Source organism: Anguilla anguilla, chromosome 18 (genome assembly GCF_013347855.1).
Source record: "Anguilla anguilla isolate fAngAng1 chromosome 18, fAngAng1.pri, whole genome shotgun sequence".
In the NCBI taxonomy this organism is placed as follows: Eukaryota; Metazoa; Chordata; class Actinopteri; order Anguilliformes; family Anguillidae; genus Anguilla; species Anguilla anguilla.
The window spans coordinates 23,323,873-23,343,248 of record NC_049218.1 but is presented as its reverse complement, the minus strand read 5'-3'; the positions used below and the strand labels follow the sequence as shown (position 1 = coordinate 23,343,248).

General features: G+C 47.2%; 1 protein-coding gene across 3 annotated transcripts in view; it reads left to right on the top strand.

Annotated features, from left to right (window-relative positions):
- dst (dystonin) overlaps nt 1–19,376 on the top strand; it is a 206,867-nt gene that overhangs the window by 61,895 nt on the left and 125,596 nt on the right. For all 3 annotated transcript variants that reach the window (XM_035399721.1, XM_035399719.1, XM_035399720.1), the window contains 4 exons: nt 852–944; nt 13,698–13,864; nt 16,393–16,505; nt 17,668–17,774. In XM_035399721.1, the coding sequence (XP_035255612.1) occupies nt 852–944; nt 13,698–13,864; nt 16,393–16,505; nt 17,668–17,774 (480 nt within the window). The remainder of the gene's footprint in view (nt 1–851; nt 945–13,697; nt 13,865–16,392; nt 16,506–17,667; nt 17,775–19,376) is intronic.

The following is a 19,376-nucleotide window of genomic DNA, read 5'->3' as shown; positions in this document are numbered from 1 at the left end:
TGCTCTTTGGCTCTCAAAACCATGTATTGACATTCGCAGAGTGAGTGCGAGTCTTTCTAAATTTAATTTGTGATTGTGAACTGAATCTGTAATCACTGGCACCAAAAGGATTGTCATCAGAGATGGAAGACGAATGTCTGCTTTAAATGTGCACCCTCTAGCATAATTTCCAGTGAAGTTTTAAAGGTTATGCATTTATTTATTGACGATCTGTCACATCAGTATCAAAAGTCTCCCTCTCTGGTGAAGTCATTACAGAGCATTTAGTGCCCTCTTGTGGCTGTGTGGTGTAACAGGAATGTGAAATGACATTAATGTTTTACCGGCTTTCTATGACACAGTAGCCTTGTGAAAGGGAGACGGCTTCTCTGTTTCCTGTTAAAGGGAACTATCACTTGTTACCATTTTGGAAATAGAATATGCTTTTTGAGGTCTCTTTTTTTGTTTTGGAGATATTTGTGTGTTTTTTTTTTTTTGCTGCAGCTTTTGACTTTAACATACAGGCCACATGAAAGTGGTTTTTGGGGTACCGATCAATTCTGAATGATAAATGACTGAATCACCAGTTTACCAAGATTTATTTAGTCATTACAAGTTTAGGAGAGGACATTATATAATTATTGTGCTGTGACAAAACTATGTACGGTGGGAAAAAAAACTACTAAGTACTGGCCACATATGTTCTGCTGTAATGGGCCATATTTGTTAACAGAATCCAGAATTTGAGTTGAATAAGGGAATGTGTTTATTGTGAATATTCATGAACGGGATGGACTAAATGCAGCTGACACTTTTAAATGCATTTAAGCGTGCCTGTCACGGTCGATGAAACTGTTCTGCTTTGTCGCCAGGTCAAACTTGTCAATATCCGGAACGATGACATCACCGACGGGAACCCGAAGCTAACCCTGGGGTTGATATGGACCATAATCCTGCACTTTCAGGTCAGTCTGGCGTTTGATTTGCTCTGTTCTGATTGGATGGGTTCATTGCAGACTGACAGCTTGGTGTTTTTGTGACAACAGAAGAGTCTGAATTTCTGACAGTAAAAATGGGTAATTACTGCCTGGGTTATGGGCACAGGCTAACTGGAGTGTGGAATACGCCATGTAAAATATTTTTAGTCAAGAGTTGCATTAGCTGTGTTCTATGTCACAGGATGTCTGGATTTGTTCATCTTTCTCAAAGAACAGATCCTTAGGATGATTAGGCACAAGGACTTTATGCTGAAGTATTGATATTGATACTAGTATGGATATCATGTGTTGCCATTGCTTTCACTGACATTAAAGACATCAAATGCTGTTGCATGTTGTTCAGTGATTAGATATGCAATCTTCTACTACAGTATGTTACATTAGTTTGAAATTTGTATTTTAGCCTTATTTATATAGCCTAGATTTAATGGTAATTATTTTGACATGTCGCATTTATGCACTATGGTATCTGTTTTGATCTGTGTCAGTTGTCATCAGAACCATGTCTTTTCTTAGTCAGGTTGTAATTCTGCCTCCAAACCACACGATGTCCCTGTAGCCTAATATTTTCCAAGACCTGTGACAGTGTTTCCTCCATTTGGCTGGTGGTGCAAAGTAAATAGTTGTTTCTTGTCGGTGAACTCTTTAGTCAGTTGTAAATAACTCACGCCGTTTTATTGCCTGTTTTTATGACACGGGAATGTGTTTATGTGACTGCAAGAAGATAACAGTATTCAAAATAACATTTAGCGAGTGTTTTAGGATGCGGCCGAACTAGATGATGAATAGTGCTGGTCTGAGCTGTGCAGAATCTGGACTGAGTGATGTCAGCGTTGTGCTTCATTTAAGCTTTTAGTGCTTATGGGTAATTAACGCCATGTTCCGTCCTGGGAATTACTTGTGTGGTGCGTGTGGGCGTGCCCTAATGTGTAGGGATTTGATGGAGAAGCCGCTTTGTTTGAGCTTGTTCCTTTCAGGGAAACCTTTAGATTTACGATCCCTCTGAAGCATTGAATATCCAGGTGTGAGTGTGTGTGGGCGGGGATATGGGTGCTTAATTGTTTAAAGAGACGGTAGAGGAGTCATTGCCAGTGGGATCAGTGCGCTGGTTTGTGTTTGTACTTGTCCCACGCTGCGTTCAGTGGTTTGCTGGTGAAAGGTTGCGGTCCTTTAATGATCAGAGGCGGTCACTGCGGGAGACGGTCACTGCGACCATGTCATGCTCATGCAGAGAGACAGACGACGTGTTACTGCTGGCATGGAGCAGGCAGTGTTCATGTGTGGCCCTAGTGACCGCGGTCCAGTCTGTCACAGTGTGGCCCTAGTGACCGCGGTCCAGTTTGTCACAGTGTGGCCCTAGTGACTGCTGTCCAGTCTGTCACAGTGTGGCCCTAGTGACCGCGGTCCAGTCTGTCACAGTGTGGCCCTAGTGACCGCGGTCCAGTCTGTCACAGTGTGGGCCTAGTGACCGCTGTCCAGTCTGTTGCAGCAGTTCGAGCGCTGGGGCATTTGTACTCACACAACTTTTCCTGGCTCGAAATTATATGATTCATAGAATTCCCAAATCCCGAACCATTTTCCATTCATGCCATGTAAAACATTAGCGCATGTTTTATATATTTTCATGGAATTATGTCCAATTATGTCCCTTTAACTTTCAATAGTAGCGCGTTAGCCTCTGCTTTAGTCTGTTAGCCTCTGCTGTAGTGCATTTGCCTCTGCCTTAGTCTGTAAGCTTCTACTTTAGTGCACTGGCCTCTGCTGTAATGCATTGGCCTCTGATGTAGTTAGCCTCTGCTTTAGAGTGTTAGCCTCTGCTGTATTGCATTAGTCTCTACTTTAGCATGTTAGCCTCTGCTTTAGTCTGTTAGGCTGTGCTTTAGTGTTAGTCTATATTTTAGCACGTTAGCCTCTACTTTAGTCTGTTAGGCTGTGCTTTAGTGTGTTAGTCTATACTTTAGCATGTTAGCCTCTACTTTAGTGTGTTAGCCTTGGCTTTAGTGCATTTTAGTCAGGAAAATGGCAAGAATGGTTGGGCTGAATGGCCTGTTTTCATCATTGTGTTATGTTATGTTATGTTATTAGCCTCTGCTGTAGTGCAGTAGCCTTTGCTGTAGTGTGTTAGCCTCTGCTTTAGTTTGTTAGCCTGTACTTTACTGTGTTAGCCTTGGCTTTAGTGCATTTTAGTCAGGAAAATGGCAGGAATGGTTGGGCTGAATGGCCTGTTTTCATCATTGTGTTTTGTTATGTTATGTTATTAGCCTCTGCTGTAGTGCAGTAGCCTTTGCTGTAGTGTGTTAGCCTCTGCTTTAGTTTGTTAGCCTGTACTTTACTGTGTTAGCCTTGGCTTTAGTGCATTTTAGTCAGGAAAATGGCAAGCATTGTTGGGCTGAATGGCCTTTTTCCATCATTATGTTGTGTTATGTAATGTTATGTTATGTTATTAGCCTTTCCTGTAGTGCATTAGCCTCTGCTTTAGCACATTAGCCTCTGTTTTGCTGTAGTATGTTATCCTCTGCTTTAGTGCGTTAGCCTCTGCAGTTTTGCATTAGGCTCTACTTTTGCACGTTAGCCTCTGCTTTAGTGCGCTAGCCTCTGCAGTAGCGCGTTAGCCTCTGTTTAGTGCATTGCTCTTTGCAGTGTTTGCAGAATGAGTGTGCTGTGTACATACAGATAGCTGACTGGATTTACTCGACATTAGCGGCCTTGCTGTGTAGCACCTCATTTTTTTGGGGGAAAAATATGTGGTCAAGTTGATACGAGCCCTGCGTTTCTGGCAGGAGTGAAATGTATCTGAGGGCATATCAGAAAGACAGCTGCAGAATGAGGAGATGTGCCTGGCTTTTTTAGAGGAATGTGCTGGGAGCGATTTTTGGGTTTTCGGGCCGTGACAACGATGCCACCTCGCAACCAATCCCTTTTGGAGCTGGGTATGAGTCACCCGCTGGTGCGAACCTTTCACCTCGCGGTGTCACCACGCTGTGACAGAGCTGGGAGGATGCTGCTCCCGGGCCAGCCAAAAGCACGCTGTGTTCCTGTGCCTCACCCTCTCTCTCAATCACACACCCCCCAAACTGCACCTATTCTCTCTCTCTCTCTCTCTCATTCTATTTCTCTGCCCCCCCTCCTTCTCTCTCTCTCTCTCTCCCACTCTCTCTCCTTCTCTGTCTCTCTCTCTCTCTCCCACTCTCTCACCTTCTCTCTCTCTCCCCCACTCTCTCTCCTTCTCTCTCTCTCTCTCCCATTCTCTCTCCTTCTCTCTCTCTCTCTCTCTCTCAGTTGTGCCCCTGGTAGAGGGCATTATATTCTTGGCACAGGGTTCTGTGAGTGTCTTTGGGTAAGAGGAACGCGAGAGCACTGTTTCAGTAGTGCCACGGCCCCAGGGCTTTCGATGGTGGTGCCGCGTGTCGTCTGTGCTCCACTCCTGGGCACCTGCGGGCGAATCCCGCACGCAGAGAGAGGAAACACCGCGTGCCTCCGCTATCAGGAATCCCTCGCCGCTCGCCCGCAACGCAACCCCGCAAGAGAGGAAAGAGGTGGAAGACATGTCTGAATTTAAAGGGCAGAGAAACGGAGAGAAAGGCAAAATAAAAAGCGAGCAGGAATGTTTTATAGCGCTTGGGGGAGATGGAACGCTCGGGGGCCGGGGAGGAGGAGGAGGTGGTGGGGGAGAAGGAGGAGGAGGAGGAGGAGAACGTGATCTCGCACCTGCTGCCGTCACTCACACGCGAGGCGCTTGGCATGGCCGCCGGTGGCTGCGGGCCTGCAGCGGGCCTGCAGCGGGCCTGCCCCTTCTTGCCTCCGCAGGGTTTCAGGGCGCTGGGAGAGTCGCTGCGCGGGTTCCTGTTTTCGGGGAGCCTTCGGGGAGGGGGAGGGGGGTGGGGGTGCGTTGGGGGTGCGTTGGGTTTGGGGTTGGGGTGGGGGCTCCCCGCGCGAAGCTGCAGCTGCGAGATTGCCACGCGTTCAGGAAGGTCTGAGTCGCGGGCTGGAGGAATGCAAATATACAAGTTTTAAGCAAATGCGCGCACCGCGCGAGTCTCACACAGAAATACCGAGGAGGTAATATGCAAATATGGCGAGGAGGGTCTCTTTGGATTTTGCTCTTTGGGTTTTTGTGTTTTGGTTTTTGCATTTGTGCGTTTTTGTTCCAAGTTAGGCTTACCTTCTCGCGAATCCCTGAGAAAGAAACAGAAAGCTCTCTTCCCTGCAGCAGATACCACACCTAATAAACAAACCACGTGCTTTCAGATACATTTTTTCGTGCCTTTTTATAGTGCACTTTCCCGTCCCTCCCTTGGTTGTTATGGTCCCCAGCTATGGCCGTCCGGTGCGGCCGTGTTTCGATTCGTGACGGGTGCACTTTCTCAGGGGGGGGTTCGGGTGCCAACCTGACAGCGATGTTTACCTCTGTGGAAAAGGAACGCACTTTGATTAATATCGTGTGTAAATACAGTAGCTGAAATGAACAGCAGGCATTCATTATGTTCCCCTACAGGCGAAACACGTCGCGTTGAGCGTGTCTCTGTTGTTCCTCTACTGGATGTGGAACCGGCTCCAGCGATGGCTGATATCACATCACTCCTTTGTCCTGCACAGTAACAGTATACCTGTGATTAAAGAGAGCATGTGACTGGGGTTCATGGCGCAGACTAATGTCTGTTTGCCCAAAGGTGCAGGAGATCAGGTACCACCAAGGTGACCCTGACTGGATGCCCGCAAAGCGAGCCCAGAGGGTGCTTAGCAACCCGGAGTTCAGAAGTCACCGGTGTCTCGGGGGGTGCATGCTGATTTGGTGACTGGCTCACCAGGAGATTTTGCTTTTCTTTGAAAAACACGGAGCTGGAACTGGTGCCCCCGGGCGCTCCCTCTCATTCTGGGCGTGGCGCGGGGATTTAAGCACGTCTTCCCCGGGCACACGGGACGCGTGCACAGACAGGAGCCCGGGACGCGGCGCACATTCCTGCAGAACGCGCTTGTGTAACAGGGGCTGGATGGAGGCGCAGCGTAGGGCTCCGCCAGGCCGGCGTGTGGGGAGGGGTGGGGGTGTTTGGGCCCCCTGCACCCGCGGAGCTGCAGGGGTGTCAGCGGGGTCAATGTGCGGTCATTGCTCAGAATAGAAAAAGGCGCTCCCCTTAGCATCCCCCTGAATCGAGACAGGCTAATTAGATGCGCTATTCAACATTCAAGGATCATATTTGCTAAAGTGCAGTACGTACACTTGTGCACACAAACACACACACACACACACACACACACATGCATGCATACACATGTGCACAAGCACACACACATGCAAACACTCTCATGCACGCTTGTGCACATGCACACATGGACACACACGTGCACATACACACTTAGTAGACCCGATGGACGTGCACGCACACACATGCAGAAGCATGCATGCACGCACACATCCGCTTATGTAATACGTTTTCAGATTTAGTATTGCATTTGTACACGTGTTAAACAGCGTTGCTGGGGGATTGGAATAGGGATTCTATCATAGGAGACCACATATATCCACCTCAGGGTCTCTGTGGCTGCTTTACACAGCAGCCAGGTCAAATCAGATCTCGTTCTCTGCCAGACTTAATTGATTGACAGCTCAGAGAGTGACAGCTGACGTCTTTCTTCCTACCTCCAGCGATCGCTGGTTGTGGGCCAGTACATCTGTGGGTTGCTTTTGCACCGACAGTGTTCCGTTTCCTCTGGATTTAGCTTTGGGATGTGCAATAAACTAAGTATCCTGTGCCCCTGTAAAACAAATATTTGAAGCCTTGAGCCTGACCGTCCTGTCCCGCCTAGTATACAGTTTACTCTCTGATAAAGTAACCCAGTATCAGCTGTGTCCAAAGTAGAGAGCTGAATCCGTGTTCCTTGTCCAAACTGTACCAATGTACCACTCAGTTAGCAACAGTTGATGTAACAGGGGAACTGATTCATTTGAAAATGGAATGCCCTCCAAGGTTCCAGAATATTCTAGTGCACACCTCACTGAAGGCTTGAATAGTCAGATATCGCTGTTTAGCTCCTGATGGACAGTAAAAGAGATAGCAGAAGGGATTGGGGGTCAGCATAAGGCCTACTTCCTGTGCTAATCTCTTGGAGACGTCTTGGTTAAACACAGCAAAGAGATTTAGTTAGGAAAGCATCTTTATTAAATGCTGTTGGCCGGGGACAAAAGGTCACTGTCTGCAGCAACAATGAACCCAAACACAAACAATGCTTCTTTAAAGTGCCGCTCTGTCATTAAACACAGGAAACGGGAAATTGAAATAGCTTTTCGCATATGGACGTGAGGCCACTGTCTTTTAACATACTGCATGAAAGTTCGAAGTCCAGACTGCAAATGATACAAAAAAATTCCATGAAAAGTATTGATTGTTATACTCTCAAACAAGAAGCAATAATCCATCCCCAGAGGTCAGTGGTGAGGTTGCATCACAACTTTGCTTTATATAAGTGTCCATGGGACACTATCCCAGGAGAGCCTGTGTTATTGCCCTGGACAAGGGTATCTTTATGACCGAACTTCAGGCTCTGACAGACTGTAACCTTCAGCCAAAATGTCAGCAGCTTCAGAGATCGCTGTGGCTGAATGGTAGCGCAGTTGCATTTCAACCGTTATTTTTAGTCGCGTTATGCCACGTCTGTCATGTGACCAATCAGAATTCGGTCCCAAATGGCTGCCCAACCAGGGCTTCGATCACATCCACAAATACCCTGTTCCAGATCAACAGTGTCATTGCGAGATATTATGAAAGGTGTGTGGTGTAATGTTAACTCTGTGTGTAATGTAAATATGCTGACAGTGTATTTATTTTAAATACACTGAGGAATCTTTTTTTCCCTTCATTTTCTCTTGGCAGTGCTTTCAGTCTTGATAATTTGTTATTTGACATGCAGCACCTGTTATTGATATCAGTATTTAGCAAAAATTTCAGTTACTTTGCTTGCAGTAAAAGCTCTTCGTGAGCAAAGACCTTTGATTTAAAAAATAACATTTGGTGCCTTTTTGCTCCTTGTTCTCAATTAATCTCAGTTAAGACATTTGTGAGCAGATTTGCACAGAGATAAAAAGTAATAGCCTAAATTGTGTGTTCAAGTTCACTGTGGTCTGATGGTGTCACTGATACTCCCGGTGTTTGCGATGCCAGTAGCTATCTGCCATTTGTCTTGGCAGGTATGTGCTGATGTAAAGCAATAGTAATTAATGTACGCTGCAATCTGTAGCTTAAAAAATGTGCGTTTGGGGTGACGTGTGGTGCAGTCCGATGGCCGACTGACTCTTGAACCATGTACGAGTTCCCCCATAGCACCTCCTAAGCTGTGGTCCCTTCTCTATCTGTTGTCCTCTCTGCTTTCCCCCTGTCTAAATAAAGCAAAATATATAAATTGAGGGTAGACTGTCTGTTCTCCTTTAAAAAAAGTGGATTTGGGCTTTGAGCTTCTGAGACTTGTTTGGCTGTATGTCTCTCTGCCTGGGAGGAACGTTCGCCCCGGTTTGATTTCTCAGCATCTGAAATGAGGTCATCGCAAACCTGATCAGTGAAATCTGTCCATACACCCCCCTCCCCTCCCCCCCCCCAGGCCTTTGTGATCGCCCATGGTGCCAGTCCTCATTAATAGCCCCCGGTGCTTTGTCCAGCAGCCAGATTAGCCAGCGCTACTGAGGTTGACCCTCGTTGGCCTGTTATTTTTAAAGCCCCCTCTGATAGGTCAGGGTTACCCCCTGGAATATTGGTACCGAGGGGGCGTTGCGCTTGCTCTGAGCGGAGTTTTCCCATGCGCCGGCTGCGCTGGCAACCCGACTCCGGGGACCAGAGCCGAACACCCAACCCCCACCCCCCCACCCCCCAACTTCAGACTCAGCTGACGGACTCATCCTGGGAAACTCAACACTGGGAGGTGTATGGGGGTGCCTGCGTTTACTGTGCAGAGGCTGCAGAACTGCGGGACCTGCATAGATCCACAGAGAGGGAGAGAGAGAGAGAGAGAGAGAGAGAGGGTGACAGAGGAGTTCAGCGGCTGTAGCTCTCTCTCTTTACTGCTGCTTCGCACGCTGTTTGTTTTGGATTGGCCGGGCGACGGAATAGTTTCAAAGGTCAGAGCGGATTCCTGCACGCCGCGCTGGAGTCGGCAGCGCAGAGCCGGACGGAGAGGACGGAGAGCGGAGCGACCGCGTAGCACGTAGCCAGCCTGCCTTCTGCTTTTTCTGGGTCTGGAGCCGTTTGGGCACCCTACTCCCCCCTCGCGGCCGACGGGGACGGCAATGGGACGTCACCCGACTGGAACTCCGGTCTGACCGTACTAGGGGGATGGATCGAGCCGGTCGCCGGAGCTGACTCTGACGGTTTGCTCTGGGAGCTGAGCAGAAACAGCTGCCTCCGTGGCTGGCTGAGGGGAGAGGGGGAGCGAGAGAGAGAGAGGGAGGCCTGGATTCGGTTAAGGCCTCAGGAATCCGTCGCTCGAGAAGCCAGGAGCCGCTGACCAGGGACGGCGCGGTGCTGTACTGACCGGGCCCCGGCACTCTTTCCCCGGACGGCGGCATGTGCGACTGACAGCCATGGGGAACGTGTGCGGGTGTGTGCGGAGCCCGCGGGAGGAGCAGTGCCTCGACCCGTCCAAGGCGCCGCTCAGCCTCGAACCCGCGGGCACACGGGAGCGGCGCGGCCGCCGCTACTTCCAGAGGAGGAGGAAGAGGAAGTCGGGCGAGTTCCAGCCCACGGACTCCCTGAGGAGCCAGAGCGGCGACAGCGTCCGGAGCGCAAGCGTAACGTGGGCAGTCCAGGAGGCGGGCGACGGGGATGGGGCGCGCGCTGAGGCCCAGCCCGGGCCGGGGGGTACCCCAGACAGAGGGGTGTACGTGGGGAAGGTCCCCGTCTGCTCCTCGGAGCCCTCGGTGGTTGGTCCCAGGGGCGTTCGGGGACGCTCGGACCCTCGGCCGAAGGACAGGAACGGCAGCCGGACCCCCACCGAGCACGGGCTTCACGGCGTGACTAAGGCGTCGAAGTACGTGGCCCCGAAAGAGAACCTTCTGGAGAGGAGGCTGCTCCGGCTGCGCATCCGGAGGGTGGTCAGCTTCGGGGCGGTGGAGCACAAGCTCAGGACAGTGAGGGGCGATGAGGGGGTGAGCCGCAGGTACCCCCGGTTTTTCGGGGTGCGGAGGAGGGGAAGCACAGGGGATGTTTCGCTGGGGAAAACTACGGGGCTCCCCAAAACTGTCTGGACGACACAAGTCCACAGCAGAGAAAACGAACTACCAGATAGCTCTGGAGACTCCATGTCCCAGAACACCCTGGGGAAACGTTCTTCAGGACAAAGTGATGAGGTAAAACCAGGGTTGTTAGAACTGAATTTGCTATGGCTTCATGACCAATTTCAACTAAATGTAAATGTATTAATATTCAGCATGGCATAGAGTACTGTGGCTCACAAGTTTAGAAAAAGCAGTCTGCACACCTGAAATTCTCTTTGTTGTGATACCAATTTTTATGAATAGGAGAACGATCAGGTCACAGCGGAGCAAATAGTTTTCCTTTTTGGGAGAGAGGGAGAAACAAAAAAACCCAATAAGAAAGCAGTCCGTTGCATTTTTTGAAGGAGCATTTTAACTGGGTTCTAGACAGGAAAAAACAAAAACTGCTATTTCCAAGGCGATGGTTTTCGTGGGATTTAGCTTTGGAGGCTGACTCAGGCTTGTTAGCTCATTCTTTCCATGCCAGCAGAGCATGGACACCAAGTACTTAGTGAACCCTTCCAGAAGCCAGACTCTCTGATTATAATGTTAACATTGTCAGGAGGTTAATGGTCTGGTCATGTGGGCGGATTTATGGCTCGGTTTCTTTCAACTCAGCAACCCTAAAAAGGATACGTGGGCATTTAAAAAAATACCTTGTGCACATTACATGTCTACTTTCCACCTGTAGTATTTTTTTACGTTGTGTTTGAAATTTCTGAATGGGTCGAAATTTTCCACTCCTGGCTTTGATTTTATTAATGGGTTTTATTTGTTTTTTATGTTAGCCAAACTCCACGAAAAGCGTTTCTGTACCTGTCTTGTTTCAATAAGATAAGAGAACACGGCGATAAGACATTTGTTTCCTGCGTGAACTGTTGATAACTAGAAAAGCCCTCCTTCAATTGAGTGTGTGCAGCATGAATTTGTTGACAACATGTCTTAACCCTTTAATTTTACATTCTGACATTGCTAATGCAGAGAAAGCAGCGTTTGGATTGTGAGACTGGTCTTTGACGTCATTGTCTGCACGTCTTGTTAAAGTGACGTTTCATTGGCTGCACTTCTTAAGTAACGTTCTATTGCCTGCATTTTTTGTTTAAGTGACATGTCATTGGCTCAGGTGCCGTGAGTAGGAGGGACGGCACGTGCCTTTCCCAAGGGCAGGGCAGCCTGGCCTCGTTACAACACCTGCCGACTCATTTCTTCCTTGTGACAATACCGGCTTGCGTGCGCCTTTCAGTGACACCTGATCTCGGTCAGCATTGCCACGTATTGCTGCAAAATAGCCAGATCATATCAGAGTCCCAAAGGTCAAAGGTCACCCCTGTAAGAAATCAGTACCACCTGACTCGGCAAGGCCTCTCTGCCTCAGCTGTTTAGAAGTTAAGGGTCACCGGAATGCCCTTGGCCTTTAATGATTTGTCAGGATTTGTTATGCTGGAGGAATTCACACGTAGGCATCCAAAGGGCATCCAAATTGATGTTGTTGTTGTTGTTGTGTGCGTGTGTGCGTGTGTGCGTGTGTTTGTGTCTGTGTGTGCGTGTGTGTGTGTGTGTGTGTGTGTGCGTATGTGTGTGTGTTTGTGTCTGTGTGTGTGTGTGCGTGTATATGTGTTGGGTGGACAGCTGTGTGGATTAATGTTTAAGGAACTTCACTTGAACTGGATGTACTGTATGTCCAGTACATGCATAATGTGAGAAATATAAGCGATGTAAATTTCTGCTGTAAACAGTTCCCTGTAATGAGGCTGTCTGATTGGCCGGCTCTCTGCTCTGGGGTTTGTGTTATTGAGGTCTTACAGGAAGACAGTGTCACACTGAAACGGGTGCAGTGTGCATGTGTGAATACTGGTGGCCCTGCGTTTCCTTGCGGATATTGCGCCCTATGGTCCCTCTCAGGCATCGTCGTCCTTTACCTGTGATCAATCGCGAGACTTAGTGTTCAACAGTATTCATTGTTTGACCATGTTTAGACTTTGTATGTTTTTTCTTTTGTTATTAATTCTGTGGCATGAGAACGTCAGGAAGCAGATTGATGTTGGTGGATGCGTAAAGAATTTTCCATTACTAAGGTCGGTTTGCATTTGAATTCTCGGAAGCACTCGGATGACAAGAAGTCCTCCCCTTGGCTGTGTGAGAGAGGTCAATCACACCATAAACGACCCCTATGAATCTTATAAATAAGAGTTCAATCACCCTATAAATAACCTCTATAAACATTATAAGTAAGAGTTTAATCACCCTGTAAATAACCCATAAAAACATAATAAGTAAGAGATTTCAGAGCTACTTTCCTACTTCATGGAAATTGGCTCAAAGTAGGCGCTACAAAGATCCAGAAGGCTTTAGCTTTATTATGTGGATTTATTTGATCTAATGATATTTCTATTGGTCCTACATAAGCTAGGTAAGGGCACCTCATGTAAGGTCTAAAAATCGAGAACTTCCTGGTTGGATTAAGAGGCCACAGTGTTGGGGTAGAGTGGGGTGGGTGGACTGTGTTTCCCGTCACACAGCCATGTGTGTGACCACTGAGTCCCGCCTCGCACTGACCACATTAGAGGTGACTGACTTGAGATAGTGCTCAACGGGAGGAAGAACGGCCTGCCATTATCTTCGTGATTTTGAAGAGAATCGGCTGGTCCTTCATGCGAATGCAACTGTTCCTCCTCCCAACCTGGTGACAGTGGGACTTTCTGATATGCCCTCTGACAGTTAGGAAATGCAGTCCCACAAGTGTAAAGTGTCACCCAACATTGCTCTTGGCCTTTTCTTACATCAAAGCCAGGAACAGCAGAAATAGAACCATGAGGGCCTCTGAGTGTTTTTAGGTACTTTCTGATTACTGAAGAAGCGGTCACCAGGGTTCATGTTTACCGTTCTGTGGCTTTAATTTATTTTGGATCGGTTCTTGGGGGGTTCCGACCTGATTTCTATCCAAATTTCCTTCTGTTTCTCTGTAAAGTGTTTCTGTGACAGTTTTCTGTAAAAAGTGGTATACAAATTAAATTGAATTCATACTGAATTTAGTTTCAGGCTACCTGAAGTTCTGTCTTTATAAATACTATGTGCAGTAGATAAAATGAGAGCCTAATATTCAAATTCAAAAGTCTACATCACTCAGCAAAACCCAGGGTCCGCTTATTGTTAAGAATGCTAAATAAGCTGCAAATTTATCATCTGGCTTCTGTCATGCCAGTTAGCCCTGCAAGTTCTATGTGTGACCATGGTAACATCGTCATTATTAATATATAACATGATTGAAGTTTAAATAGAATTTTTTCTGAGACATATATGAGACATGATATATGTCTGTTTATATGAGGACCTGTGTATCTTTATATATGTTGTTCTGTATTCCAGTACACAGACAACGTGTCTCGCATTCAGAGAAATGTATATTTTAGGCGCTGTATCCTCACTTCCCTGTGACTCAGATGTCCCTTTGAGATTAATGCGGCTGTTTGGGGGTCCCGCAGATTTCGGACGTCCACGTCCCGGGGGAGTCGGTGGACATGACGGCCAAAGAGCGGCTCCTGCTGTGGTCCCAGCAGATGGCGGAGGGGTACACCGGCGTCCGCTGCGACAACTTCACGTCCTCCTGGAGGGACGGAAGGCTCTTCAACGCCATCATCCACAAATACAGGTACGCTAACTCTTTGATCCCCAGTCCTGGGCCTGGAGAGCCACGGACTCGGTTGGTTTTTGCTTTTCACCTTAAGATCAGCGATCGATTCGAGCTGTGTGATCAACCCCTTTACCTGATCAATAGCTCTGCTACTCAAGTGTTGAGTACCAGCAAAAGCCAGCTGACCCTGCGGCTCTGCAGGACCAAGACTAAAGACCAGTGCACTAAATCCACATTTCCCTCGCTGTCCTCTGTTGAGGCGACACAGCTAGCTCAGATTTCTCAAAAATAAGTCACTTAAGCCAGTGTGTTCCATCTGAAACCAATGAGGTTGCATGGATGGGACGGGTATACAGCCATCACTGAGCAAATCATGTTGAAGATAGGAAAGAAAAACAGATAGATGGATGAAAGGCTTACTGGAAGGGGGCACTCCCTGAGGACACATATTTGGCACTTGTGTTGAGTCTCTCCTTCTCAAGCTGCTGGGGCTAAAGATGGTTTGATAACTTAAAACACCTCATACTGCTTCTGAACAGGAAATTGCTATGCGAAGTTAAGGAATGGGAGTGTTAGTAGACTACTTGGGGAAGAAAAATTACAGGCCAGTGTATTCCTCCATCTTTTAATCTGTGGGCTCGCTTTTCAACAGTCTGTTTCTCTCAGTCTGTTCAGAGCAGGGGATCCGGAAACTTTGACTGGAGATTTATGACCGCTCCCCGAGTGCGAAAGTGTTTTTCGAAAGAGGGAATTTGCCAATAAATATGAACTCGGAGATCCAAGTGGAAGCTGTGAAGCCCGTTATACAAAACCGCAGTGGGGGAAAGAGCTCCACTGTTGCCATGGTTTCTGTTGTGTTCTCTGTGTATTAAAGTTAATATCCCGCCCCGCATGACTCCGTTATGCCCGTGGCTCAAACTGAAAAAGGCGGCCTGTTCTCTGTGGCCGGTGGAGTGGATCAGCCAGCCTATGCAGGACACGAGAACACGAGCGGTTCCAGGCGCCTGTGGGCCTGGCTTTTGTATGCTTTGGACCTTTTGTTGTCTCCGCTGCTGAGGTTTGGACCACAAACCCTAGATTAGAAAATCTGGGAACGCTGAGATTTTTCTGTCTTCTGGGACTTCCTGGGAAATCTGGCAATGTTGAACTTCCAATGTATTCAGACTCTTCATCTGTACTTACGTGAGACCCAGAACCATGTGAAATAATGCTTACTTATGCTAAAGTTTGACCATAAGGGATGCGATACACAACAGTGCCAGTGCAATGGAAAGCATTCAACACGGTCATTTCTGTTATCACCAGTATGGACAACCTATTCTGTGTTAAGCCCATTGAGACATACCACATGAAAATCAGAGTTCTATATTAGGGTCCACGTACTCTGAGCTGGATGAGAGAAAAACATGTTTGCATGGAAAGTGAAACACTTTTCCATATCGGAGGTCTTATCCAGGCTGAACAGGTCAATAGCCTCATTATCTTCACCGCAAGCCCGTAAAGCAAGAACACTAAATTAACAACTTTATGCTTGGAGGTGTATTACCGTTTGATGAGCATAGACAAAGCAGCACTTCCCATGCAAGTCATTAATAATTGATCGATATGAAGGTGTTTACAATTGGTGGGGTTGTAGTGTACTTAGATTAGCCTAATGCGATCACGTTAGTTTTTATTTGGCAGGATTGTTTTTGTCTGATTCTGATTAGGCAAATGTGATTTCAGTGCTAGTTTGTACTTGGCAGGATTGTTTGTTTGTTTGCTGAACAGGTTACTCTACAGGGTTGGAGTCCTGATCTATGTGGTCACTTCTGGCAATACGATCTTTACTTCACTCTAGTGTGTTTCTTTTGCACCTCTGCACCTTGAACTAATGCACTTGTTGTACTTCGCTCTGGATAAGAGCGTCTGCTAAATGCTTGTAATGTAATGTAATGTAATTAGTTTGCTCTGTTTTGCTGTCGATGGAGTATTCTGGACTGTACTGCCCTTTGGCCCTGTGTTCTCTGCACTGTTTTCTCTGTTGCCATGTAAGTCACTGATTTAGAATGTCATGTAGAGATAACAGTCGCTCATAATTCATAATCGCTGCATGCACATTTTGATGCCTTGTAAGTCCCATTTGAGTATATATTTGTACTCATAATTAGTGTGTCAGCATTAAATTTTGGTGCCGTTGAAAGAGCTGTGTTCGAATGTCAACTCTTTGCTCGCCTCGTACGCTGTAGATCCCTGCTCATACCGCTGGAATGCACTTGACATTTAGGTTTTCTTTCCCCTGGGGTGTCGATTTCCTTCTGGAGGGTCTGCCGAACCGTCTTTTGACTTTTAAGATCATTTCCGCACTTTTTCATCTCAAGGCCCGTAAAATTACCACCCCGTGGCGAAGAATAAAAAACGGTTGTGTAACAGTTCGTGCCTTTATGGAACAACCCCCCCCCTGCTCCCTGAACCTGCAGGCCGGTTCAGGTCTCGGCTCAGAGCAGCCTGTGCTAACGAGGGGTAATCGCTAATGCTAACGGGGGGATGTTGTGTGTCTGTCGCAGGCCGGACCTGGTGGACATGGGCAGGGTCTCGGCTCAAAGCAGCCGGTCCAACCTGGAGCAGGCCTTCTGCGTGGCCGAGCAGCTGGGCGTGGCCAGGCTGCTGGACCCCGAAGGTGAGATTCTTTTACCACCCTCCCGCGTTTTCGCCAGGCGCGGAGGAATGTTCGAAGGCCCGCCTGCGTATATGCAGAGCATCGCACCTGTGAGGAGAGGCTGTGTGCTTCACAGTGTCACGGCGCTGTAACTGCCCTGAACGCCTCTCTCTGATCCAGCAGTGGGCAATTCCAGGGCCGGCGTGTATGCTGGCTTTCATTATCGCCAGTAACACTGGCTAAGTTGGCTAATTAGCTGAATGCACTGATGCTGGTCTAACTGTAGATTAGACCACAGTAAGATGATTCGTTTTGGGACACAGGAACAGTCTTCTGTTGTCATTCATGAACTTGTCAAGAAATGTGACTAAAATATCAATTACAAAAAGATTGGGCTAATTGAATAATTAAGAGCCGCATTTGGCATGAAATCCAGAAACAGAAACAGCCCTCTTTGCCCACCCCTGGTCTAATCCAATAAGGTAGATAAATGTACAAATAAATTAGCTGTGACAGTGTATTGAACTCCATGGCTGTTGTGGTGCCTTAGGGGTGTAGCCATCAGTTCAGCAGTCACGTGACGAGTCACATGACCATGAGCTTGTGTACCAGGCACTTCAGTCACTGGGAACATTAGGATAGAATGACACATTCTAACTGGCGGGATCGCATAACCTGCTATTATTACCACACCAGGAGTATTTACTGCTTAGCAGCGTGCCCTTACATTTTACAGTTATACGGCTGTGTGCCGATATTCATGTTTAAATAAGCAAATTAACGTAGTTTCAGGATGGAATGGAACCTGCCACTTTCTGTTTACAAACTCTGTTACATTTACAGCTGCACTGCATTATTTGGTGTTTTAGACCATCCACATTGCTTCACATTACACCAGTCTGCTACTTGGGGCTTAAACCTAATGCTATTTTTATAATTTTTTAAAAGAGTTGTGATATTTATTTTAAACATGTAAAAGTGTCTTTATCAAGCTCAATGAATCTTGAATATTATCTGATGATGCATCCTTTTCTGAATGAGATTTCAAATACAAACTAACAATGTGTAATTTCACAAATTTTGTACTTTGTGTACTTTTGGTAATGAAAAACTGCATAATTTGAATTGAAATTCCACCTTTGCTTAAGAAAGCCAGTTTCATGACGCTCTTTCTGGTACCCAGATGTGGACGTGCAGTCTCCTGACGAGAAGTCGGTCATCACGTACGTTTCAACGCTGTACGACGTCTTCCCAAAAGTGCCCGAGGGCATGGAGGGAATCAGCGCGAATGTGAGTATGAGCTGGACACGTGTACTTGTACATGTGTGTGTATGTTAGTGTGTAATATATGTTATACTTCAGTCTTCATGGGGTGTAGCTCCCTGCAAATACTAGCTTTGCATCTATTACAGTGCAGGATAGTCCTGCAGCAGTGTAGGATAATGGTTAAGAAACTAGGTTTGTGACTCAAAGTCCATTTTTGTTTGTATAAATGGATTGTATTTTGTGTATATTGCTGTATATTGTGTATATGTACTCTGGATAAGATTGAAAGCAATGCAGTTCTAGAACGCTGACTGAGCATTTTGAAATAACATTCCAAAAAACATACTCTTCTGAGGGCTAAAGGAGGCGGTCCAATATATCATAACACACACGTACATGTAATTTATTCATCTCCTTGGCTTTGCTCCCTAATTTGGAATCACCAATCGGACGTCTCATATTCTCGCTGTGTTGCATTCTGGGAGCCTGTGCGGCTGAGTCAGAGCAGAGGCACGTTTCTCTCTCTCACAGCTGCGGGGGAGCCTGTGGGCACCTGCTGCGTTTCTGGGCGGAGCTAACGCAGCGGTAACTGACTTATCTAAAGCGATAGTTTGCCCAAAATCGGAGTAGATGTCATTTCCCGCCGTTCAATATGACAGACTACACATCAGAAGACGGTTAGTGAGTTAACTGTCTGCACGAACAGTGAATCCACCAATGAGCTGCTCACTCATTAGCACCATTTGTACAGTGGAGGTTGGTTTGCTTCTGGATAGCACGCTAGAAATTGCACACACAACACTTACCTTCTAGTGACTTCTGAACACGTTTCTCAGCCATGCAGTTCTTTTGTTAACCAGCAGAACCTGGGCCTGATGTGTCCTGCACTCACGGTGAGAGCTTTCACTGGCTGCATTACGCTCGTGGCTCTCAGACGCCATATTTTAAAGAAATCACCTGACTGATTCGCACATTTTTAACGGCAGAACTTCATTTTAACGATTGGCAACTGCAGCTGCAAAAGGGAAATGACCAGTAAACAGATACAAAATAATACAAGGTACTGCTTCACTGAAGGATCATTCAAAGTCTACAAATCACATGGGTGGTAAAAAAATGAATAGTGGGGGAAGGGGAAAGGAGTACCTTAAAGAGTTTTCACTGGAATTATTGAGCTTTACTTCTGATATAGCAACTCTGTTCACAGGTTAGGGGTCATATGGAAAAGCCCGTTCTGTTTTCCCGGGCTTTTAAATTCACGGCGTTTACAGTTTTTCAGCATGCCACTCGGCCCGTACTTGGTGACCTTTGAACCGAGCCCTTAACGCTTTCTGGAATGCCGCGCGGTAGGTTACGGAACGTTTCACTCCGGCTTGAGAGACGAGGCTCGCGTTCCCTGAGTGGTGCTCATCCGCAGGTGTGCAAGTTGAGCATCTTGAAGCGGAGCCAAGCTTTCTCTGTGGTTTTTTGGGAGCTTCAGGCCTGCGCTTGTTTTTTTTTTTTTTTTAGGCACTGCCGGTCTCTCCGCTGTAAAATAAGCACGAAGGCGGTCTCATAATTCTGTGTCCCCATCCTCGTGCCCTTATGACACAAAAACCGGGAACCGATTAAAAAATATCTGTCCCT